A 27,322-nucleotide genomic window follows, 5' to 3' on the forward strand; every position below is an offset into this window, starting at 1 on the left:
CTCTCACTTCGACACCACCCCACTTGCTTGAGTCACCCTCTTGTTTTTCTTTTCTCTCAACATCCTCCTCGTTTTATTTCCTCGGTTCGAGACTTGCAATTAAAAAAAAAAATTCCAGCCCTCATCTCCAGTGACGTGCTTGAAGTCTGATTTCTTCTTGGGTACTTTTCTGGTGGGGCTTCAAACATGCTTAGCTGACCCCATAATGGTTGAGCAGATTTGTCTTGCGACAGGATCGGTGGCGAGAAATGACACACACACACACGTGCGCTTAGCCTGTTGCTCTTTCTGAGGTCTGCAGGTTGCAGCTTTTTTAACAGTGTAACCTGATAACATGATAAGCTGTCCACTGTAGTAACCGCTGTCCCTGAAAGGGTTAGTGACTCCATTTTGCTGCAGCAGCCCTTCGTCTCCTCCTCAATAAAGGCATCTCCGTATCGTGCACAGATTTAAAAACATAAGAGTGGTGGTATTGTTCATTGTTGGTGTTTGTAAGCATCTCTCAATCACACTGATGCATTCAGTGCAGCGTGGTTTTTAGTTTCCCGCCATGCTATTTTGAGGTGGACAACAGAATAAAGCAGAGTAGAGATGACCGGGGTCCAAAATGCTCCAAAATGCATACCGTACCACCTCTCAACCATTCTGTACTGCTTGGAACAGAAACCAGGTAAGAGACAATGATATAGAGACCACTTACGCTACTGCTGAGGGGCACCAAGAGGAAACCCACATAACCACTGCATCAATTATTACAACACCCAAAAGACACATTTGCTTTGCCGCAAGCAACTGCAATAAATCCGCACACTGAACTAATGCACTAGTCAGCACTGACCTCTGCTTTTGACTCTTAACACCTTTGGTTTAAAAAATATATATATAAAATACCAAGGCAAGCAGTATTTCCTTCATCGATTCACAACAGCACAACTGTTCAGAGATGGTACAGGATGCACGCTATTTAACTTTTTACTCGACAGCATATCAACAGACTCGGTGTAAGCCTGAGGCAGATTGTGCACTCGTCGCCGATGGCAACAGTGTTTTGAAGGAGGCAGGTGATATTTGTTAACGAGCAACGCTTTTCACTTTCACATTGATGCCGCGGCATTTTTGTGTGAATTTTGGGGACGTAAAGAAAGGCGCCGCTGGGTAAAAAGTGTTCAAACTGGAATAATGAATATAAAGGCGCGCACACACACACACACACACACACACACACACACACACACACAACACTAATAAACAATTGCCTTTATTGAAAGAAATGCCCGAAAAGGAAGGAATATGTTTCAAATAAGCAGATCCAAGCCCCTCGAAGGTAGCTTTAAAACACACAATCTGCAGTTTATGGAGACGCTCTAGAGCCACAAAAGTCCTTGAAATTCCGACACGTAAATGTTTGCTTGCTTTTCCGGGAGTAGGACACTACTTTTATACTACTGTCAATGGAGACATATAAAATGAGATACGAACAAATTCAACGAACAAGACAAATAAAGATAAAACAGAAAACAACACAGTAAAAACTTTTGAATCTCATATTTGTGTTATTTTTCTTTTTTAGAAAATCGAACAGCGTACAAGTCACGATAATCAAAACTGATAAATTCACAATTATGTGCAAATAAATGAATTACAAAACAAGAGCATTAAAGTACATAAAAAATATAAACTACAGGCCAAACAATAGGAGTAGAATATAATACTTTTGATCCTTTTTTTTTTCATTTCTTTAAGTCACATTTCTACCAAGTGTTGCAGCTCAGTTTAGCGCGCCACAGTAAATTTTCATGTGGCCGGCATTTCCACTATGGATGGAACTCATCAATAAAGACATCATTAATAATTCTGTCGATTTTGTGGAATCGATTGATGCTAACAGGGGTTCAAAACATTCAAGGAGTCTAATTAGTGGGTGCTACTTTATGGCAGACATTGTCCCGGGTCCTAATGAGAACAAATTTGACATTGCGTGTAAAAAAAAAAAAAAAAAAAGATTGATGTCTTCTCATACACACCCACAAACATAATGACACAATTTGTCATTTGGAGTATAATTGAATCAATTGAAATCACCTTTCTATTGCTCAAATAATAAGTATGATGAGTTTGGGATATGATTAGGTTTTTGCTAATTAGCACGTTAGCAGATGGATTATGTGTCGCTTGGCTTCCCGGGCCTTGAGGATAAACAAGATCTTCACGCCGCAACCTAAGGAATCAAATATTCCCCTCGCATCTGCCTCGGTTTCAGTTTCAGTCAGTCCCCAAAAAAGTAGAAACTCTGCAGCGAAAAGTACAGAAACATGACTTGACAGGAAATGGTCAAACAATGACAATACTTTTAGAAATGTGTACAAATGGAGGTGCCAGACGAAATAATGTGGGCATGTACGATTTCATCTTGATGTCATCAGACATGACGTTGTCCAACGAAAAAGCACTTTGGAATGATTTTGACTGAGCATCTTTCCACATCCCGATAACAGCATGCAACTAAACAATCAAAGAAACATCTTTCTTTCCGAAGCCATTTGATAACAAAGCAAGTTATGAGGAAAAAGCCAATCAATCTTGCTTTGTTTTCGACAAGCTTTGATTGCTAAGGTCATGTTTTGAGCAGTTGATTAACAATAAAAGGTTGCTTTTTTACTGATGCGAGTCTGAATTTGTCACTCCGATTCCAGCGTAAAATACGAACGCAGTGCTTTGATGACGATGCGAGCTTAGTGTCAACATGTCGGCGTCAGATGGTTTGGAATGACTCAAATGACAATTGAGCAACAATTTATGTCCCCGCCATAGACATGAAAGTTATGAATCTGCCTAATAACTGGGAATTTATCGGAAATACGTTGCTGCGTAACAGTTTTCTTATTGCCCCCCTCCGCTCCCTCTCCTTTACGAATTGTAACATACACAATCATCATATAGCTAAGATTAGCATTTACAGAGAAATCATAAGCGTCACATTCGCTTGGGTTGTGTGTGGTGTAAAAATCACCATTTTCATGGTTTACGAGTGGAACAAAATGTTGACTCCAACAGACTTGCCGGCAAATGGACGAGGGAGGAAAGGCTGTCCTGAAGCGGATACTCGGGATGTTTTGACAGACACGGTATATGTCGAGTAACTGCAGAGCTTATTTATGATGGCCATCTAGCAGTTCGAGAGCACGCCGTCATCCAGATTTACGATGACTATCACTGTTACCTTTCCACTCTAAAGGCATTTCAGCCGGCTGGATGGTAATGCAGCATCGCAAAATCATCATCAGCCGCCACTGATCTGAGAGAATGAAGTTCGTCATTATATTCCACCTTCTGAGACGCTAGCAGAGATGTAAAAGATGTTGAATGGCACAGGAAGCTGATACCAATTGTTAAGGTTACCAACATAAACCTCACGAAAATAGATTAATAGCAGTTGCTTGTACTGTCGTATTCACTGGCACCAGGTAGGAAAATGGGGGTGGGGGGGGGGGCAGGTCAGAAGAGCGTGTGTGGGTGGGAGATACAGGTCAATGGCCATCTGCACCCATCTGGTGTAAATAATTCAGTCAATGGGTGAAGCCTTTTGGCTTCAAGGTTCGCTGTGATTGGTTAATGAGGTTTTCCGGGCCCGGTACTTGACTATGTTGTATATATTTGTTGTTGATGTTTGTATATAGTTGTACTGTAACCACTTCTTTGCCCTCTTTCCAATGCCCAAGCAAGAATTGTTTCAGTCTTTCTTTTAGCCTCGTGTGTGTCCGCGTCCATTAGTGTGAGATCGCCTCCACTGGGATGTTCACACATCCTGAAGGGAAACAACAACAAAATGAACATAACAGAAAAATATGAACAGAAATAGAAATACATTCAACGATGATCATAGTAAAAATAATATTAAAATGGCAGTGAGGTTAGTGCGGCTGAGATGAGCCTGTATGTATTAGTATTTGTTATTGACATAACACTCTATGGAGCTTAAGACTGTATTTCATCGAATTTAGGGGTCCTCGGTTTACGACGGTGTTCCCTTCCCATGGTGACAATGTAAACCGATTTTCAATACAAGTCAGAAATTAAAAGTGTCGTAGTTTATCACTGACCTACGCTTAACCCTTTCATGCACCCTGTCACTTGATAATACGATAAGCTGTCCGCTGTAGTAACCGCTGTCCCTGAAAGGGTTAAGTAGTAGTTAAGTCATAGTTACAGAAAAAAACAGTTTGACAAACATTTAAAAATAAACCAGAAATAGAAAACGATCTAATGGAAAATCAGTCATATGGGCGGAGCCTGAGTGTGCCATCTTGTACCACATGACCAGGTATTCTTACGCTGCTGCGCAACGAGGTCATTGCTCGTCATGTGTCTCCTCAAAACGCCACAATTACAGAAAAGATTTTTCGGTCACCTCAGGATGTCACAACTGCAGTAAATATTTGCATGAAAAACAATTTAAGGCCACAAATACAGAACAACTGGACGAAAAACGGTCACTCTAACAATAACTAAGCATATTTTTACACCGCAGTACAATTACGCGCCATTTGTCACATTAAAATGTTGCATGTGGTAAACCGAAAACCGAAGACCCCCTGTGGTTATCCTCTTGTAGATGCTGAAGCCCATTTAGGTTTAGCGTTAGAGTTAGCATTGGGTTAAAGTTTAGTGTTAGTGTTAAGAGTTAAGGTTCGGGTTATCTTGCGAATGAACAACCAATGCAAACTTGCTTCATCCCCGTTTACGGCGGCACAATGGAACAATCTAATGATGAACACAATCTCGGATTCTCACAACTAGGCAACCTAAATTACCTCTTCCATGACTGTTGCTGCCGAGGTACTGTACAGAGATGGGGAAGAACAAGCAGCAAGCGTCACTGCCAGTGAGTGATAATGTCAAGTATATTAAACATCAATTATTCAGCAAAGGTCAATGTCACTCTGAGCGCGTTTGACAAATTCACAGCAGAGCCGTGTGGCAGTCAAGAGCGTGTTTGTTTAGTATATTAAAAAATACACAACAATTTACTCACAGCCAGGGTGTGGTGACCTTTTCACACGGTCGCCACGACAAAGCCCATCAATGTCACTCTTGTACAGACACACAAGTCCACTTTACTGTCTTCCCCCTTCCAACTGTTCCGCATGTTTACTTTGTTGTATTTCCCTGACAATTTGCAGTTCAATACCAAGTACCCGGTTTGGAGGATTAGCGCCATCTTAACAAGGTTCCGGCAGAGGTGGCACCAAGTCGGAGATGCGACACCTCTCAAATGCATTTCATCATCACGGAAGAAGCTCGAAATTCAAACTGGAAAAAGAACCGCTGACGAACTCTGCTCAACTTTATTTCAAGAAAAAAAAAACAACCACAGCTGCATACAAAGTACTAGAAATAATGTTAAAATCAGATATATTGAAACAAAAACAGTTGAAAGATGATGGTTGCTGCCTTTGGAATGACTAGCAATAAAAACCCTGATCCCCTCTGAGCCCTTGGTACCCGCCTACTGCCCGAAGACAGCTGGGATAGGCTCCAGCACGCCAGCGAACCTAGTGAGGATAAGCGAACTAGAAAATGGATGGATGAATGGATATTTTGACAATGGGAACGTACGAATTACATTTCCAGTCAGCAGCTGCAAAAATGTGTTGGACCGTTTTTACCCCCCCCCCCCTCCAAAAAAAACTCCAAAGCAAAAACAAAAAAAAAAAAACCCAAAAAACAATTCCACTGCAGCGTCTGCTCAATATGCAATTAAGGAGCATGTGCTGTGGCAAATGAAGTGGAGGCGAGGTAAAGTAATGGCTCACACGTCTGTCAGGAGGAGAACGCAAGTAAGAAAACAACACCAGGCGGCTGACACTTGGTGATAAAGGACATTGCGAGATGAGCCAAAAATCAACAACTTGCTGCCCGCAACTTTCTGACGCCAGCTTGGTCATTTCTACTTGGTGAAAACTGGGGGGCGTGGGGAAATCAGTTTACCAGTGAACAAGGCAACCCCAAAAAATATATATATATTTCTGTCACTCATACTTGGTGACTGGGAATTTTGAAATTTCAGACCTAGACTTAGGGAAGTTCAAAAGAATGCCACTAGCGAAACTAATTTATTTGCTATGCAGTACTTTTCACAACAACGGCAGCATGTATAGCATTAAACAAAGATTGTTGGAACCCAGCAGTTGATCCTGAACATACAAAAAATAAAAAAAGACATCTAAGGAAATGCTGTGGTTTCCACCCACAATTTCAAACAGTGCCCCCGTGTCTTAATAACACCTGTGACGTTGGTCAATGTCACTACAAAGTGCCTTTGGTGTCCATAACAGAATCACTCAATTATGGTGACAGGATAACAAAATCTCAAAACTCCTCGCATAAGAAGTTAAACATTTGCACACATGCCAGTACAATTATACATTTCTTAAAATGTGTTTCCTTCATTTTATAGCATTTTGGTTTTCATTGAATGCATGTGATTTTGCTATGGCTAAATGGTTAGCTCCGTTAGCTCTGTTAGCTTTAAGGCCCGTTAGCTCTGCTCATGACAAAAATAAATAAATACAATCTTTAATTGAGTGAAGAGTGAAAAAATATATATTTATACTTAAATTGTATCATTTTTATCAAATATGGGTCGCGAGCATGCGATCAAGTGTGTGAACCTTTTTAGAAATGTGCAATAGATTACGTAAACAGTACATTGTCAGTTCCCTCATCAACTCATGTTGCTCAGTCAAGATCCACCATGTTGCCCATAAAGTGCAAACATGAGCTAAATGTCCACCATGTCATTGTCCACCCTGTCAGCAAGCTTACAAATTTCTGCCTCCCAAACTGCGGGGCCAGTGTCATGTATGACTTTCGTTACCACAACGCTATAGGAAGACTTGGTGAGGAGGGACATGGGGTATTGAGGGGTGGGGGCACCTTAGATTCTCAAAAACTATTCTTCCCAACTTCTGAAATCACAAGGCCCCCTATGAAGAACTCCGCAAGTGACACATACTAAGCCACAGCATTTCCTAAAGACAATGAGGCGATCTTTAAGGAGTCCTGTCCCTGTAAGGATAAAAGTGCCAGAATGTAAAGAAACAGTCTCAGGTTGCAGTGGAGATAAAATACGTGCGTCTCATGGGAATCATCAGCATGTATGAGTAGCAAAGCCAGAGTTCTGGTCCAAGTATTCTCCTGTAAAAAATGTCTTTTTACGTTCCAGAGAAGTAATGTCTTCATAGTGGGACATAACAGATGATCAATTGGGGTTGAGAACAGGTGAGCATCTGCTTGTTGTTTGCCTTGGAGTGAGCAAAGCTTGTAAATATTCCCAAGTAATATAGAACAGATTTGCCTTCTAACGCGCTGGACTTCCCACAATCACAGTAGGAAGAAACAAATTGTTTTGTCTATGCAGATGCTTGGTTGCCAGTCATAAATGGAAGGAGTGAATAATATTTTTTCCCTGCAATGACTCACTGGATAACTGAGAGCCGCAAACACAGCTGAGAAGATCCTGGGTAATGAACACAGGGGCTTTGACGTCCTTTGTTGACACGCTTCATGCCTTCTTGTCTGTGCGTCTGAAGGCAGTAATTCACTCTGCTTGTGATAAGGATTTCCTTTTCGGCAATGGCGGGAGTTGCCATGGTAACTGCATGCAACGAGGTAACAGAAGGTGACCAAGGCAGTGCCACACAAAGTCTAAAGGCTTCTTTTTTGGGTTTGCCCAATCTGGTCTGGGCTAGGCTCAACCCTTCGGATAATGAACAGATGTCTACGTTACGGTTATGTTGAGAGACAATTCACCCCAAGTTCAAACGTTTACAAAAAGATTTATAAATCAGGATCAAACTTCTGATGGGCAAAAGCACCATTTTTTGATACAGGACTCTAAATTTGTCTTCCCTTTACGATGTGTGTCAGAAATGTCACTGGACGGGTGTCACAAATAAATATTCTTCCAGACCAAACTACGAGTTCTCCCCATGCAAGTCGAACAATCAGCATGTCGACCAAGCCATCCTGTGGCGTTTGATTCGTTCAGCAGCCCGGTGGACCAGTGGTTAGCGCGTTGACCTCACAGTGCAGAGGTACCGTGTTAAATTCCAGCATGTTCTCCCCGGGCCTGCGTGGGTTTTCTCCGGGTACTCCGGTTTCCTCCTACATTCCAAAAACATGCATAGCAGGCTGATTGAACACTCTAAATTGTCCCTAGGTGTGGGTGTGAGCGTGGATGGTTATTCGTCTCTGTGTGCCCTGCGATTGGCTGGCAACTGGTTCAGGGTGTCCCCTGCCTACTGCCCGAAGACGGCTGGGATAGGCTCCAGCACCCCCCGCGACCCTTGTGAGGATTAAACGGAACAGAAAATGGATGGATGGATAGATGGATCTCTCTCTCTCTATATATATATATATATATATATATATATATATATATATATATATATACACACCCGCACACACACACACACACACACACACACACACGTGTGTGGGTGGGTGTTCTGTTTAGATAAGGTTTTGTTTCATAGTTTACTGTTATATTTCCGTTCCATTTTTAACCAACAGGTGGCATTGGAGGGCTTCTCCTCCAGCCTCGCACCTGTTGGTCATCATGCCATTCGTACTTTTCTTTTCAAAAGACGGCTACACCGATCACTTGGGTTCGGATCGTTGCCATGTTTTTTTTGTTTCTGTTGCTGTCACATTGTTTTGTGCTTCTGTCATGTTTTTTTTTTAAACTGGGTTTATTTTTGTTTATGTTTTTTTTTTTAGGACTTTGTGTTTTGGATCAAGTTCTTCCAGTGTACCCCTGCAAGTGTTTTTTGTTCATTTGTTCATTTTACATTTTGTTCAGTACTCCCCTGGCTCTCCCGCCTCCATGCTTTTTGGGGCCTACTACAATCACGCATACTTGATTTCTGTCAGACGATAGTCCAAAAAAGTTAACAACCGAGTGAAGAGTTTGTAATCGTGTTGTGGTGTCACTTTTTAAGTTCCTTTGATCCATTCAGCCATATCTGAACCGCTTTATCCTCAGGTTTGCATCATATCTTCATTTTTTGATGACTAAACATTAGCCATAAACCTGTCTGGTCTGCTTCGAGAGATCATGTATAAACCGAAGAGCTGTCTTCCAAAACCTACCATATGCTTTTGTTGTCATTCTGACTACACCATCTGCCTGTTTCATTAGCTGCATTTTCTTTGCCCACCAGCATCCTTTTAGGTAGCTGTTGATGTCAGTGGAAGGCAAAACAAATAACGGGCTCTCAACTTTTGGCACCGAACCACAAACAAAGCTACAAGAGGTAAATCCAAGTGACAGTTCTCGGAAGTCTTTCAGGACGTGCCCCTTGAGCGAACATGCAGAAGCAAAAAATGTAACTAAATAATGCGTTGTCTGCCCTCGATCACTTCTATTCTACTTCATTAAGTCTCCATCTCTCAACGCTCATCTTTAGCTTGTCAGTCACACACACACACACACACACACACACACACACACACACACACACACACACACACACACCAGCAGAGATGCTTACCATTAGCCAATGATGAGGAGGCGTGGCCAAGATGAGAGACACATCCTGATGGGCATGCAATCAATCGATCGATCAATAAACCTCTATCTGGTAGAGTGCTGTCCACAATCACTCAGTACTGCTGCTGCCGCCACACGCAGACGTGCACACTAGCACACGCACACACACACTCCTTGCCACTGGCCTCCAAATGTACAGCACAAAAACAAACAGCCACACTAAATGTTATTGGCAATCATCTTTGCCAGCGCTTTTCCACATTCAGGGAAGCAGCATAGTTCCATTTGTGTGTGTGTGTGTGTGTGTGTGTGTGTGTTTGTTGGCCACCCGGCATCTTGTGCAACAAGGACTTGATCAATAGCTAAAGCCTCATTATCATTGCCCCTTGTTGAGGACACCTGTCAGTTAAAAAATAAAAATAAAAAATCCTGTTGACGCAGCCGGAAGCTGTCTGGCAGCGCCGACATTTACGCAGGTAGTACTTTGAACGCCTCCTCATTACACTTTACGCACGGATGGGGTGGGGGGGGGGGGGGCGGGGGATGCCATGCTGGATAAGCATGATGAGTGCCTCCTGGCAAAAATAGTGCAGTTGATAGACTCATGTCATGAATTTAAATGAAGAGTGGTGGATTTGATTGCCATTTTGAGGACTTTGCCATACTTAAATAGTCACCGAATATTGGCGGCGTGAAGCCAATTTCCCTCGGGAACACAAAATTTGGTCGACAGTAGTAATATATCATGAATAGAACCAAAGAAGTCTCAAGAATGCCTGAAAATTTCTATTCACCTTATCCTCATTAGCATCTCAACCAACTTCGGGCAAGACTGGTCGGACACCCGACACCCGGGACTGGTCAGGGGCAAATTGCAAGGCACATATAAACAGACAAAAAACAATTCACATTCACACTAAAGTATTTTGTAAATAAAAGCATGAAGGCCCGTTAGGAGTGCAACCACATTAATGTATGATTACCTCATATCATTACGTTTACACAAAAATTGATGGAAAACTAGATTCAAAAATCAGAATCCAGAAAAAGTTTGTTCAACTAGTATTCAATTTATTTTCAAAGTTTGATTGGTAACAAAAAAATGCTTGCAATATCTTAAGGTTATTACAATTTTAGCAAGAAGGATCAAGTCACGACACATGATTTGCCTTTCACGGGCCACATAAAATGATGTGGCGGGCCGGATCTGGCCCCCGGGTCTTGACTTTGACGCGTGTGAAGTTCTGAGGTTGGGGATTCAGACCTGGGCATGTGTGGAGCTGGAATGTGCTCATGGGTTTTCTCCAGATACTCCAGCTTCCGCCCACATTCCAAAATCATGCATATTTGGTTCACTGAAGCCTCTCAATTTTCCATAGGTGCGAGTATGAATGATCCAAGTCCAAAGTAAACTGAAATAGACCCCAGCTCACCCGTAACCTGCACGAGGACAAGCGCGATAGAAAACGGCTGGCTAGAGAGCATAACGTTATCCACTTATGCAGCAAGGCCATTGCGATCGACAAACCATAGCTGACTTGTCTGATGGGAGAGCAAGAGAGCGAGGGGGCGGTGTGTGCCGAGCATGCTCAGTAGCACATCTGGCCTACGGTGGAGTCGGGATGACCTTGAGGGTGTCATATCGATCGATCAAGACTGAGGCTGCGCGGGTGCGTCGGGGAAAGTGAGGGGAGGGGGCGCGCAACTTCCCCAAACAAGGAGAAAGCCGAAACCTCCGCTAATGATGAATCATTGATGGCATGTGGACAGCCAAAGCTTCTCTTCACGTCAACTTCAGCATACGCCCTCGTTTCCGCTATTTGTCCCGTTGGCTCCGCAACTTCACTTTCTCTCACCTGTCTTTTTGTACTCTTGACCGGCTCGCTCCTCTATCGCAACTCCAAATATTTGGATTTGCATTTGATTGTTGGTCATATATGCATTATTTTAATGGTATGGTTAACTAAAGCCAAGATAAAACTTTTTTTATATTTGAAATGTGCATATATTCTTTATTAGCTGCCGTTTCCTTAAATCTACATTAGTCATTTCCATTATTGGTTGGAATTTTGGGGGAAATATGATACAAGTAGTCTGATTTATGAGTATTGTCAAAGAATAAAATAGACACGTATCTCAAGGCAACTGCGGTTGTAGTAACTGAGGTGCCTGTCCATCCATCCATCCATTTTCTGTTCCGCTTAATCCTCACAAGGGTTGCAGGGAGTGCTGGAGCCTATCCCAGCCGTCTTCGGGCAGTGGGCGGGGGACACCCTGAACCGGTTGCCAGCCAATCGCAGGGCACACAGAAATGAACAAACATCCACGCTCACACCCACACCTCGGGACAATTTAGAGCAGTGGTCACCAAACTACGGCCCGCGGGCCGGATCCGGCCCGCCTCCACATTTGGTCCGACCCCCCTGAACAATACCAGAGTCTTTTGATTTATTTTTCATCTATGTATATTTGTATTTTATCATAAAATTTGGCTTTTGCAATAAAATATTCCTTAGTTATGAACTATTTTCATGATTAACTATTAGCTAGTAACAATTTCATAAACACATACAGTGTAACGTGACATTTGTTCCATCCTTCTGCGGTCTGTGCGTTATCTGGCAACCCCAGTAATCATGGCGAAAAGGTGAGGTAAGAGAAAAAAAATTATTCAGAATACAGGGAATTTAACCCAAAATGGAGAAACTATTTTTTTTTTCAATGCAAAGAAAAGATTGTCTGTCTCATCTGTCGGTGGCGGTATTCAAAGAATACAATCTGCGGAGACACTATGAATCCCGTCACAACAACAAGTACAATTTTTTGCATGGGCAAATGAGAGCAGACAAACTGTCAACGCTAAAAAGAGGAACGTTAGCTCAGCAAAATACATTTGTACGCCAAGCTCAGCTGAACCAGCTGTCAAGAAATGCATGAATGCTGTCGCAGAGGTGGTGTGTCCTGAGAAGAAAGACGTCTTTAATACCGCGAGTGTATCAAAAAAAGTTATTTGATTTTGTGTGGGTTTCTGGGAAACAATACATTTTTACGTCTAGGTACTCTTGCAGTCACACTTTTGCTGTTACAAACTGACCCTGGCCCCCCCATCAGAGAAGCGAAAAGTTATGTGGCCCTCACAGGAAAAAGTTTGGGGACCACTGATTTAGAGCGTTCAATCAGCCTGCTATGCATGGGGGAGGAAACCGGAGGACCCGGAGAAAACCCACGCAGGCCCGGGGAGAACACGCAAACTCCACACAGGGAGGCCGGAGCTGGAATTGAACCTGGTACCTCTGCACTGTGAGGTTGACGCGCTAACCACTGGACCACCGGGCTGTCCCACCACCACCCCTGTCCAAGCATAACATTTGAAATCTAAAAAAAACATTTCTGAAAGTCTCTCAGCGAGCTGGTCGGAATTTTCCCAAATTTTATCATCACATCATGTCAAAGCCTAAGAGTAAACAAAGCTGCAGTGTGACCACACATACACACTAGGTGTTATGGGCTCATACTCGAATGTCTCGATGAAGAGTTATCTAACATCCACGAGTGAATATACAATCCAAACTTTATGGAAGCTTGCTTTTACCGAGTGTGACAAGGTTAAAATAGCCAGTTATGCCTTTGAGCAAGGACCATTCATTCGCAGTCTGGAAGCAGACGGTTAAACGCTTTCTGCTCTGGGAGGGACTGCCATACTCTCCAGAAGTGTCAAATAGCACCACAAAAAATGACTACAGTTGTCACTCAAATGGTGAGAAGTTCACTATGCACAAGCCTTCGATGATCTGGTCCTTATTAACCGCGGAAAAACAAGGAATTACCATACTTATAAATAAAGTACCTGCTTCCCATTGTTTGCTATGCGCTGGAACAGACTGCGCTCGACCTGGGAAGTTCCACAGCATGCCGGTTGCTGCGTTGCACCTTGGTGGATGCCACTTTCGCAGCTGTCTGCCATAACACTCAGACACGCTCGCACAATAAACCCACAAGTGCACGCAACATTACTGACAGACATAAAAGCGCCATCCAGGTGTATCAAGAATCGAGCATATCGTAAGAAGCAACCTGCTACCAAATGTTGCCCATTTGTTATTGATGAGAGAGGAGCACAATAGCGTGGAACTGATGAATAATGTAAACATCAGCGATAGCAGGGAAATGGTTCACACACACTAACACACAAACACACACAAAAAGTGCTTTTTTTCCCCTCATACACATCCGTTGAGAAGACACGGCGCGAAACGCTCACTTCACACATTCCCAACTTGACTGCCAACATCGCTGATGTTAGTGTGTGTGTGTGTGTGGTACATCAGTGCATCTGTAGGCTATGCAATGTTCAGTTTTGATTGTAACTTTCAGAGATCTTTTCATTTCACATTGTTTACGATCTAATTGGCATTTTAATGCATGGTGTGTCACCATTCGGAGTATTTGTTACTCAAAATGTAAATTCTGGTTCCTCGCTGGAACCCAAACAAAATGTATTGTCGCACCGTTGAGTCGTCAATGTACAGTACGGTGCAAAAGTCTTTGGTCCATAGCCATGTCCAGCCTATTTTTAGAGGGGCTGAAGCACTCCCATAATTTGACAGATGATGATATTACTTTTTTTTTTTTTTTGACTATGTTCTTTTTAACAAGCTCAAAAGTTGAAAAAAAACCCAGTCGTTTGTTGAAATGTAATGTTTGAATACAGTCCACCTCATTTTACTAATAAAAAAAGGAGAGTGATCCACCTCACTCATCCCAACCTGCTTTTGAAGCATAATCTGTGAAGAGCTGTCTGTATTTCCCAATTTATAAAGAGTGAAAGTGTATAGAAACATGTTATTATCATCACCAGGCTTTCTTTTTTTTTTTTTGCTGCATTTACTGTTCAGGTAGGACTTAGCTGAAGTTTTTTAATTCCCATTGTAATCTTCTCTAAGAAATCCCCGGTCAGTCGTCAGCAAAATGGGCATCGGTCAGCGAAGGACTGAGAGCTCCAGAGGTACTGGAAATGTAATGCTGGCCTAAAACTTGTACACAGGATTGTATCTTGTTAAATTGAAAAGCAATTTCTGTCTTTTATTTAGCTCGATGTGAAATTTGTTCTTGTGTGCAACATTGGCTCATACCCTCTGCACCTTCTGTGGTCTTACCCGCATCCATAAAACCTTGTGACACCCTTGGTTCTGACATCACAACATGCGCTACATCTCCTGTGGGAACAATTCACGCTAATGTTTTTTTTTCCCCCCCCACACATATGTAGACATTACTGAGGCAGCTTTAACGTCTTTCATTCCGAATGGCCACATTTGTAAGCTTCTGGTGAAAGAAGGAGACTAAAAACACAAACACAGAGCTCATGGCCCATCTGTCACGATCGCCAGCTCTCCCTGGAGGGCTGTAAATCAATCTCGACCAAAATACTGCACTTCAACTGTCATAGCTGAGACTCCAGCACACACGATTTATTTGAAAAAGCTTTGAGGGGTTACATAGTGTTGAAAGCCAATACTGTATGAATCATGTCGCAAAGCCAACACATGCATGTTATGTGCAGCAGTTATGTTTAGTTCACAAAGAATGAGAAAGACAAGATAAGATATGAGCCAAATCTACACACTACGTCACATTACAAAGAAGCAAACGGTCATAGAGAGCCACTGACAAAAACTTCAGTAATGTTGAGCGGAAAGAAATAAGAAAAGTTTCCCAGTGGTTACGACCACCTACCACTTGGACTGGATGGATTCATGGAGACGCAGCCTCTGTTTTTTTTAAATGATTTTTATGAACACTGTGTTATTCCAATGAGAGCAGCAAAACACAAAAACAAGGGTGGCAATTATAGTGGAACCTCAAAGACTGGAACTCAATTTTCCTTCGGGATCCAAATAGAAATATTCAGTTCCATGTTGAAATAAAATTATATTTTTTTCTCTCATTGATTAAAATAAGTGTTGGAGAAAAAAAAAGTTAATCCCCCTAAATATAAAAATGCATTGCCTTAACTTCACATTCCAGGATGCAGCTAAACACAATCTAGGGTAACAGCGCCGTAATGCGAAAACACCGTAACGTATCGCACTACAAAGCAACGCACCATAACAGAGCCCAACGCAAAGTCCTCACCGAAATGCAATTTAATGTAGCGTAACACACCATTACAAAACATACCATAACGCCACCTACCGTAACCACTTACTCTAATGCAGCGTAACGCAAAATGCTAGAACACAAATTATTGTAACGCAACGTAGTTTAACATGACAGGCCTGAACGCAACCCAATATATGGTAACGTAGTCTAATGCGCTGCGCGGTAACCATAAAGCAACTTGCCGAAATGCATCGTGCCATAATGCAATGGACCATGGTATGACATACCATAATGCAACATGCCATAACTCAACATATAGCAACATACTGTAATGCAACATCACATACCGTAATGCAACCACAACACAATGCACCGTAACAGAACGTAATGCACCGTAGGCTAAAGTATCATAAGGAAAGGCAATAAACCGTGCGATGCAAAGCCCAGTATCACAACACGCCGAATGCAATATACCGTAATAGCAGAAAGAATAATAGACCTAAAATCAAATGAGAACTGATCTTCGATCCCATGGTTGATGTGTATTTTTTGATTTTGTGATTAAGAGAGGTATAATTTTCCAGAGAAGATCCCAGTTGCACAACTTCCTGGGTGTTCCACTTTACAAGAAATAGAATTTCTTCAGTATCCCCGTGCGGGAGAGCGGCTATATTTTGTCTTCATGAAGCCATCCATTCTGGACCCCTCCATCGCGACTTTCTTCTCGCGTCTTCTCATAACAGAACGGACAATGAGCGCAGTCTTACCTTTGATGCCAAACTTGGAGTTGCCGCCAAACTTGAGAATGGCCAACATAATCAGGAAACCGAAGAAGGCGACGGCTGCGATGCCCACCACCACGTACACCTGCAGATTGGGCAGAATTTACGACAAGCGAACGCAGCTGGTGGAATGTTGATTGAGGACTTACGGCGACTCTGTCCTCTGGCGGGTCTGAAGTGGGTCCATCTGTTTATAAAATAATAACAATAATAATAAATACATCATTCAACAAGGGAATGATCATTATGACTTTTTTTAGAGAACATACTAAGGGTGGCACAAAAAATAAATAAATACGTATTTGTAGCAGTACCTATGGGGAAGTCTGCAGCCAGAGAAGGTGATGTTAAGAAGCAGCAAGAGAGAAAAAAGGAAAAATAAATTAGACCACAAAAAAGTCGCAATATCTCAACACTGTTTTTCCTTACCATGCCGCTAATAAATAAAGGATGTCATCTATCAAGTTTGTGAGTGCCAGAATTCAGCTTATTAACCACACAAGCACAATAACCACACGCATGAAGCATGCAAAGCCGCAAAGAAAAAAGAAGAGAAAACGGACATAAAATTAAACGTGAGGAGGAAAGCGACAGTCGTGTCGACCGTCATCCTCAGTGCAAGGATGTAAAAATTACAACGCCTTGCCAAAACAACTTGAAGGACATAAGCAGAAAAGTTTTTATTTGCCATTAATGATGAGGACCAAAACGAAATCCAAAAAAAAAAACAGCAAAGAAAAATAAATGTTCCACATGAAAATAAATCAGATTGAAAAAAAAAATGTGTCATTTAATATTCTCTTTTTTTTCCAATTGAAGTCAGACTATTACAAAACTAAAGTGGTCATTTTATTGAGGGAGCGTCCAAATTCTCAACAGTCTGAGACTCAGGTGCACGTTTATGCTATAAAATTCTGACCTTGCCCTTCAGAAAAAAAAAAAAAAAAAGAGTTCTCTTGTAAATGACTTAAAATGTCGAGCCATCAGTTAAAATTTGGTGGTTTTTTTAACTTGTTCATTATTTTCTTGTAAAGTAATTCCGCTTACTTTTTTTTTTTTTACAGATTATGACTAATATTATAACTATTTTTTATGAACAATTCATTCAAGAAAACACTTCACTCACCGTAGTAGTACGAATCTTTGTCAGTTCCTGCACAAAGATTCAAAAGAATGACTTGAAAGTCAGATCAAACAGACAAGGCCCTGCAGGAAGGCTTTGGATTTTGTAGAATTCAAATGCGGTGTGCGACATAATGACCTGTCAAGTGTGGGTCCTCACCATCCCAGGGTTTATGCATGAAGTGGGCCTCGACCCGCTTCTGGTCTGTTCCGTAGTCGTTCTTGGCCAATAGCGTGTAGAGGCCGTTGTTGAGGTGGGTGGGGCTGTCCAGCTGCAGGCAGCCGTGATACTCGCGTTCGGTCACCTCATAGATGATGGTCTTGATGAATTTGTCCTCCGTCACCGCTTTGCCGTTCAGAAACCACTGCATGTGAGGTTCGGGGTTGCCTAGGAAACACAAAGATTTGCTTTCGGCATTCTGAAAATCCTTCTTGAGTCAGTAATATACATTATTTGTTGGCCTCTGAAAATCTCTCCTTTCACACATCTCCTAAACATCCATCCATTAAAATCCCTGTACTGCTTAATACAATTGTAAAATGATTATTTGGATTCAAGTAGAATGATTTCCAAGGAAGTGGAAATTTTATGAGGCAAAAGTCAGAGTATTATGACAGAAAAAGGACTGGGATGCAATTGTATGAGAATAAAAGCATTATCGTATGTGAATGAAATTAACTTTAAAAGCTTTTCGTTTATGATTACTCAATTTTCAGAAAAATGTGTATTTCTTGCACAAGGTTACGACTTTATTCCTCATAAAATTACACATCCATCCATCCATTTTGTAATCCGGGTGTCCTCACGGGGGACGCGGGGTGTGCTGCAGCCTATCCCAGCTGTCTTCGGGCAGCAGGTGGGGGAAACCCTCAACTGATTGCCAGACAATCGCAGGGCACACATAGACGAACAACCATTCCGTGCTCACAATCACACCGAGGGACAATTTCGAGAACAGGTGTCAAACTCAAGGCCCGGGGGCCAGATCTGGCCACCCAGATCATTTTATGTGGCCCGTAAAAGCAGATCAAACTTGCCAACTTTCATAATTCTTTCTAAAATGTCTGTCAAAAATTTTATTTCTCATGTGTTATAAATAAAAGACATATTCTAAGCATTTCAATGCGGTTCAATGATTTTCTACACCAACTGTACAACTGTCATAGTATTGTATTCTACCACTGATCACTTTAGCTCTGCTTGATACTTTGCACATTGTCTCACAGTTGTCACTGGGTGGTACCACCGCATACGGTTCACTTACATTAGGAAATGTCCTTCCATACCTATTTGTCCTTGTTTATGATGATACTAATGCAGAGTGTTACATCGGAGACAAATTCCTTGTGTGTTCTACATACTTGGCCAATAAAGATGATTCTGATTCTGATTTTCTTGTGACCAAATCCCTTATGATAGTAACTTAAACAAGAGTTGAATCAACAGTTACTTTTGACTTCTTTTAACGGCCCTCCAACGGAAACGGTAACTAAAATGTGGCCCGCGACAAAAATGAGTTTGAAACCCTTAATTTAGAGTGTTCCATTAACCGGCCATGCATGTTTTTGAAATGTGGGAAGAAACAGGAGTACCCGGAGAAAACACACACAGGCACTGGGAGGACTTGCAAACTCCACACAGGAATGTCAAAGCTGGAATCGAACCCTGCACCTGTGCACTGTGAGGCTGACGTGCTAACCGGTTGACCACCGGGCCGCCCATTCCAAAAACATTCTTTTCAAATTTCCACTTTCCTTTTCTCTTTGTTATTATTGCTTTTGACTCATTAAATTGCAGCTTTATTGTTTGAAAAATGATCATTTAAAGTCAATGTCAATAATTCCACTTGGTCACTCAATAGTGCGTGGTGAATGACAGGCAACAGTGCAATCCCGATCTTACCTGCGACACTAAAGGGGATGCACCAGTGGTGGTCTGAGATGGCGTCACTCAGCTTGGTGATATTCGGAGGAACTGAGGAGATCAGCAGCAGCAGCAGACACAAAAAAGAAGGTTAGCACAAGTGAAGCATTAAATGCATAGAAGGTCCGTCTTGTGTGGCTCTGCATGGAAGACTTTCATCTAATTGGATTTTTGCAACACAAAAAAAAAAAAGGGGCAAACGTACAGAGTATGTCCAAGAGCAGCGAGGATTCTTTCTCGCCGACGATGTTCTGTGCGGTGCAGCTGATCTTACTGTTATGGTCCAACGATGACAAGTTGGACAACCATAGCGTGGAGATCTGACCTGCTGTCGCGATCTGTCAACGGAATGAAGCGTGAACCCATTTTAGTCGAAATGGGTGCGCTCAAAAGTCTTTTCCAAGTGTCATTTTCATTGCACTCATGAGAATATTTGTCGGAATTTCATTTTTTGCATACATTGTTGATCCGTGTACCGTACAGTTATTCTTACTTTCGGTATGACACCGAAAAATGCTTCAGTGTTACTTGAAACATTGCCAGTACAGTAAAAAAAACACACACACACAATACGGCCTTGGTGTAACTCATTTCAAATCTAACTGATTCTAATGTATACATGTTCCTAGTCATCATGGTGATTTTCTATTGCATAATTCCTTCAGTGCTTCTTCAATATGGAGTCATCTTCAATTATGCTCAAACAACACCCCAAATGCAAATATTATCAGTCTATCAGACAAGCGCAAGTGCTGCAAAGTGTAGAATTAATCCTCCGAAAAGACATTAGCAATTATTCTTACAATAGCACCATTAATTTCCGAATCCTGAAACCATTAGTTTGATTTACTGACGATGACTCTAGTCAACGATGCTTCATTGGGCTCGTTTTCATGACTGAGCTACGTACAGTACGTGTACTTTATGTCTATGGGCGTGTTTAGGGGGCAGAGGTTGCGAGTGTACGGACCTCGTAGTTTGTGACCAGTGTCATGTTCCAAATGAGGTCGGGCGAGGGAACTCCGGAGGTGGTGCAGGACAGCCGCATGTTCTCACCCTCCTTGACGGTCACTTTGGACGCCGTCAGTGTCGCCATGGGAAGCTCTGAGGAAGATGTGATGGAGGAGAAGGGAATTAGAATTTTTTTTTCCTCCCATTGAAACACTTTGCACGTAGACACCCCCCCCCCCACACACACACACACAGGAGTCAATAGAAAGACCTTGGATTCAAACTCGGCGCCCTCGCCTTTCATTTGTGACTGTGCACACAAACAAAGAAGCAGTTACACTCATTACCACTGCATTTCTCCGGCAAGCGGACTGCTAATAAACTAATTGGACACACTTACTTTTGTGTGCCTCTGTGAGTGTGTGCGCGTGTGTCTGCGTGTGTGTGTGTGTGTGCATGCGCGGCGGGCACATGAACGAGGATAACAAGGACGTGATGCGTGCATGACAAATTTGATTCATCTCAGAAGACCAGACAACAAAAGACAGATGACTTTTGACCTAAATCAAGCACCTTATTAATCACTGTAATCTCGCCAAAGTCCAAACAAGACACAATATGTCATTTACATGTTTGTCTCTGTCTATAGATTGTGGTCCTGGCAAGGGTAAATGTAGTTTAAAAAAAAGGAAAAAAAATCAACAGTGAATTTATTTAATCGAGTTGTTGATTGAATTTGACCTCAGGGAATGTAAATAAATAAATAAATAAAAATCACACATCAAATTAAAGTGGACTCTTCAGATATGTAATTTACTTATATTGTTTCTTTCTGACTGGCGCGTTTTGGCTGCCGCTGCTCAACCCGTATTGTTTTGTGTTTTTTGTTATTGTAAAGTGTCCTTGGGTGTCTTGAAAGGCGCTTATAATCCATCCATCCATCCATTTTCCGAACCGCTTGATCCTCACTAGGGTCGCGGGGGGTGCTGGAGCCTACCCCAGCCATCTCCGGGCAGTAGGCGGGGGACACCCTGAATCAGTTGCCAGCCAATCGCAGGGCACACAGAGACGAACAACCATCCACGCCCACACTCACACCTAGGGACAATTTAGAGCGTCCAATCAGCCTGACATGCATGTTTTTGGAATGTGGGAGGAAACCGGAGCACCCGGAGAAAACCCACGCAGGCCCGGGGAGAACATGCAAACTCCACACAGGGAGGTCGGAGCTGGAATCGAACCCGGTACCTCTGCACTGTGAAGCCGACGTGCTAACCACTGGACTACCGGGCCGCCCTGCTTATAAATAAAATCTATTATTATTATTATTATAATATGCACTAAAATGATGGCACAACTACTGCAAAACCTGCACCTCAAAGTTCAATAATGTCATGAATCCATAGGATAATGATTCTTGCATTTTCAGCACTATAATTACACTACGGTCATAATTATTCATAATTTTTTTTAATCAGTGCCATATAAAGGGTTCCACTGTAAAAGTGCCGTTACCAACCTGCTTGTCCATGCCTAGATCCCAATCAGGTAATGAAAGTTATGTCCACCTTATGCATTAGTTATTTCGGACCACATAAAAATGAAGAGACAGTCCTCACAGGCCCGAAGCCAGTCAGCCAGAGGAGATGGCGAGGCGTTGACAGCAATTGCACATTTAACCGGACAGATTTCTTATCAGGTCCTTTTGTCCGTCGGCCTGTCACCACGGCAACCCACTTATCACCACGGCAACCCGTTCAATCACCGCCAGAGACAGTAAGAGACAATCGTTTTAGTGGTGCCAGCTGTCATGTTAGAAGCACATATCTTCACACCCATCCTAAAATACATACTTTGTCCAATTAAAGTGCCTATACGCCAAAACACGAAGGCCATTGTAGTTGAGGAACATGGGAAATTACTTCCACGCTTGGCTTTTTGCCGTGCAACCAGCCGTGACTTTTTGGTGATTGTAATCCCTGCTTTGAGAAGCGATCAAAAGGAAGAACGGGCTAATTAGCATGGCAGCTCAGCTAGCGAATATTTTGTGTGTATGTGTGTGTGTCTCTCCGTTTTGGCTCAGTTACAGCCCACCTGCTGCCTGTGTGTAAACATCTGGAAAGCCACAGTGGAGGCCTAGTTCACAAAGCGCACTGCAAATAAATTATAGAGTATACATACCTGTATTGGCACTCATCTTTGCCAGCGCTTTTCCACATTCAGGGAAGCAGCATAGTTCCATTTGTGTGTGTGTGTGTATATCAAGTATCAAGTACAACTTTATTGTCAAATGTGCTGTATGTGCAACACCTTATGTGCAACATACAGCACAGATATGGATACAGAAGATATTTAATCTGTGCTGTATGTATAACATACAGCACAGATGAAATTTCTTCCCTCTCAAGAAAACATACAACGAGAGGAGCCGCAGCGGGTGCCCATGCCGTGATCAAAAGGAAAGTTAACATAAAATGACAAAATAATACAAGACAACACATGAGACAGAGACAATCGTGCAATCTTAACCACTTTCCTGCATACACTTTGTTGTCTGAAGCAGTTATAGATGAAAGTGTGTGTGTATATATATATATATATATATATATATATATATATATATATGTATACACACACACACACATACGAGTTCAAATGAACAACAGCATCTATGAAATCAAATTTTCCTGAGAAGGAAGAAGGAAGTGTCTATGTGAGGCATTGTTTTCCTTAAGCAGATGGTACACTGAAAACTGCTTGTGGGATAGATAGTATATATTTAGGCAGCAGTGCTTTTTTGTTTGAGGAGGTTCAGAGTACACTAGCCAATATCTAATGGCTGCAATTAGGCTCTTGTCCACAGTGTTCATTTCATTGTAAATTTGCCTCATTGAACCCAATTTGTCTTTCCAAACAAGTTTACGTGTTTAAAGGTCAGTAGACCTTCCGTATGAGAGCACCCATATGGTTTGACTTAATGTCATTACTCTTAAAAGACAAAACAATCAAATTAAACATCTGCTTTAATAACATCCCCATTTATCATTGTACCTTGTGCTTTTATTTCCCTACCCCCTTTTAATAAATTCCCATATTGTCATAAAAAGCATGTTACTTGGGCCCTCGCATCGCACTGGTTTAATTTACTTATATTTAGCCCAAGCGTTCTCTCAATTCAGACGGCAGGAAATTCAGCTAAAGGATGAATGTGCTCTGTGGATACCGAAGCCAACTGGTCTCTTTAGTGGCTTTGCTCTGTTGTTTACAGCCTACATCTGTGCTTTGTCTTTGTACACAGCATATAGGCCAATGGGTAAAATGGTATCTGTCTAAACCTCAGGGACGACTACAAGATGGAAATTGAACCATTTTTGGTGCCTATGCAAATGCAGAAGGGACAAAAAATATATATTATTTATTAAAAATATATATTTTTAAAACAAAAACATCAGGCCTACTCACATTGTAGCACAGGACAGAAGACAAAAGACATTTTGTAAGTGCAAATTAGTCATGTTTGCCATCTAGTGGTGATTGGTGATATTACAACTTAAAATTACAGTGGACCCCAGCAAATTCGCAGTTCAGCATGCGCGGATCACATACTGTAACTGTGTATTTTCTTCTTTTTTTTTGTATTTTTTTTGGTATTTGTTATTTTGATTTTTCCAGTGTCCTCTACCATTTTTCTTGTCTTGTCTTCTGTGAAAGACATACAGTATATAGTGAATGTTTATCAGCAGTTTTAAAAGAATTTTATAGGTTCATAATATATATATATATATATATATATATATATATAGATGTACTTCAATATATCCTTGCATCCCGTAGGATACCAATTGCCCATCCCTCTATGAAAGTCACGGATTTTACTGTCTTAGATATTATTTGCCAGTCAGTAATTTTAACTAACAGTGTATGTTATGAGGACTGACACTATAGATAATTGATGATCTTGGCTTGTTTATTTCAAAGTGCAACTTCAGTAACAAACACAGTGAGGCAATGTGAGCGATCAGAGCAGGCCTGAGGGCACGGTTGCCATTCTGTCACTGACAAGTGGGCAGACGGACAGTAGAACATGCGAGTAGACAAACACCCTGACAAAGCAAAGGCTAACCCTCCATCTGGACCTTTTCAAGTCCTCTGTGTAACCCTGACAGCCCAGAGGCACCGACCAGACCCTGCCTGCCTCTTCATGTGTCACTCTGCCAAAGGGAGGAGTGGTGGGCTTCCCCCTAATGTCAAAAATAAACTCCGCTAATGGACCGGAGGGAGTGGGGAGCGGATCAATAGGAATTATCAACGACACTGTTTGCTTCCTGCAGGCATGTTTATGTTCTCTGCGTTCCGACTGCTCTGAGCAATCGCTGTCATGTCATGTCAACCATGTCATGCATTTTGCTATTAAAAGTCTCTTCCAGGGGCAAAATCACAGTATTTTCTTTTTTTAAACTGTGTGGTAAAAGTTGGAGATCGCTGATGGTGTAGTGCAGACGTCGGCGAAGTCCGGCCCGGGGTCCACAGTCAAAGACCATGCAGCCAAAATAAAATGTATAATTGCTGTAGTTTTATTTTGAAAGTTGTGCTTTTATTTTATGTGCACACATGTGGACGCTAGTACAGCATGAACAAAGTAGCAACCAAGAGCTACAACTTGTGTCTATGTCAATACCAAATTACTGAGAATTTTTTTTTTATATATTTAGTGACTTTTATGACCCAGAGCAACTATTTTTCCATATAAAAGAGGAGCAAAAATGTTAACAGTTGTCCTAAAGTAATAACATTCTTATTTCCTGCACAGTGGAGGGAAGAGGGCCAAGAGGTTTTGGCCTGGTAATACTGTACACAAATCCTTTTTTTCAAATACCATACATATTGGGTGTATCATAAGTCATCACTGAATCATTATACATCACTGTCAATGTTATTATACTTCTCATTTATTCATATATTTGGGAATTATGACTAGGAACGGTTATCTATCGTTATTTTTTTCGTTAAAACCTAATGTGCTCTCAAAAAATCAAAATAAAATTTTGAATCAGCGCCAAAAATGTGTTACGGGACACATAAAGGCATCTCTGATTAAAATTTGCTGTTGACCAGTGTTATTTTTATTTCTCTTATTTCCCAAGGGAACAATTGTTTCCAAATGCAAATCAAACACGTCAGCGGGTCTGACCGGGCCGAGATGAAATGGGACCCCGTTTATGAACAGTGTCTAAAATAAGAGCGATTCATGAAAAATTCATTGTGTTGGTAAAAGGAGGTAAAGAAACATTGTGTCAATTAAAGGCTGACGTTTATATACTCCAGAGTGATAGGCGCACAAAGAGGCCTGTGGTCTGTGGCGGGCCGGCGCGGTCCTTAAGTTGACATTACACTCACTCGTATTATAAATAACACGGCGATTTGCTGCAGGCCGCCTTTTTTTTGTGTTTTACCAGTGATCATCTGAACGTTCTAGCTATTTTATTTTTAGGTCTTAAATATTATCCATTGCATAGATAACACATTGTTTCAGGGAATACCAGACTTTGCGTCTCTGCAATGCATTAATACGAATCCAAAATGTGAATAAGTTGAATTTAAAGAGGACAATCCCAGAAAAATATTGAAAAATCCTATATACGACAAAATACGCAGATAAATATTAAATACACAAAAACTCCCAGAAAAAAATGGGAAAAATCCAAACTACAGTATGTCCAAAATACTGGGATAAAAAAAGATGCTGACTAAATCAAATATAATGTGGTTGGCTGTAGATTTGAGTTGCAATTTCCCCAATCACCACTAGATGGCGGACATGAGTTGTGCTTCCACTGGGTCTTATGCTGCTCTATACTATGTGGGTAGGCCAAATGATTTTTGGACAATTTGAAATCATTTGAGTGTGGTGATTTTTGTAAAAAAAAAAAAAAATTGAACACAATGAAGTCTTGCACAGTTTTGTGTCATCCTTGAATGTTTTCTTTATGCAAGAAAGCCCTTTACACTGCACCGTATAAAAATATTTTTTGTGGATGTATTCATATTTTTATTTAAACTTTTATGAAATATTCAACTTCTATTTTAAATAAAACCTCTTAGTAAGTCAGCATTGGCTGAGTCAAAAAAAAAAAAGTCTGCCAAGCAGGTCAGTATATTACACACATTACTGCCACCTATAGGTCCGGAGTGTAACACTAGTGTGTGAGTGTGTGTGGTGTGTGTGCATGCATGTATGTGCGTTGATCCTCACCGCAGTTGGCAAGTCTGAGTCTGGACAGCAGGCTGCGTCCTCCACCGTCCTCGATGCAGCGCAGTTCCTGGGTGTCCGCCTCCTCTCCCAGCCACAGCTTGATCCACATGTTCTCACAGGAACAGTGCAGCGGGTTTCCTGTCAGGATCCTACACACACACACACAGAGCATACTTAATGCAGACAGTCAAGGACATACGAAAAGCAGAGCGAGACTAAAAAGTAGTTTTTTTTTCTGTGCAAGTTAGACAAGGATACACGATGTGCCAACTTGCACTCACTTTCTCATCTTCGAGCAGAATTATATTGCATAATACATCAGCGACAGTGTATCATTTTACCTTGAACGTCCACCCTGACTAGCCATGAATTTACTCACATGTAGGAGATGTTGAGGTGTCGGAATATGGTCCAGGATAATGATGACAAGTTGTTGTCTTTCAGATTCCTGAGAGTCAAATGGGATTTTAATTGTCACAAAGAAATTTCACAATAAACGTTATTGAATCCAATAATAGTGATAGTTGTTTAGTGTAGTCTCAATCTGCAGCGGTAAAATAGTATATCTGCAAACTCTCAGGTTCATTCGGCTACTTAACTGCAGATGGGAGTAGGTGTGTTAAACAATGTCACCG

At 41.6% G+C, this 27,322-nt stretch overlaps 1 protein-coding gene across 1 annotated transcript in view; it reads right to left on the bottom strand.

The window, feature by feature from the left end:
- ntrk2a (neurotrophic tyrosine kinase, receptor, type 2a) overlaps positions 1 to 27,322 on the bottom strand; it is a 73,837-nt gene that overhangs the window by 40,910 nt on the left and 5,605 nt on the right. Inside the window, exons 4-12 of the mRNA XM_086111428.1 lie at positions 27,067 to 27,135; positions 26,688 to 26,836; positions 20,454 to 20,587; positions 19,689 to 19,821; positions 19,463 to 19,534; positions 17,699 to 17,947; positions 17,564 to 17,590; positions 16,587 to 16,624; positions 16,423 to 16,522 (exon numbers count right to left, since the gene is read on the bottom strand). Of these exons, the coding sequence (XP_085967554.1) occupies positions 16,423 to 16,522; positions 16,587 to 16,624; positions 17,564 to 17,590; positions 17,699 to 17,947; positions 19,463 to 19,534; positions 19,689 to 19,821; positions 20,454 to 20,587; positions 26,688 to 26,836; positions 27,067 to 27,135 (971 nt within the window). The remainder of the gene's footprint in view (positions 1 to 16,422; positions 16,523 to 16,586; positions 16,625 to 17,563; positions 17,591 to 17,698; positions 17,948 to 19,462; positions 19,535 to 19,688; positions 19,822 to 20,453; positions 20,588 to 26,687; positions 26,837 to 27,066; positions 27,136 to 27,322) is intronic.

The sequence above is a fragment of the Hippocampus guttulatus genome, chromosome 5 (genome assembly GCF_054856545.1).
Source record: "Hippocampus guttulatus isolate MCC_2025c chromosome 5, RoL_Hgut_1.0, whole genome shotgun sequence".
In the NCBI taxonomy this organism is placed as follows: Eukaryota; Metazoa; Chordata; class Actinopteri; order Syngnathiformes; family Syngnathidae; genus Hippocampus; species Hippocampus guttulatus.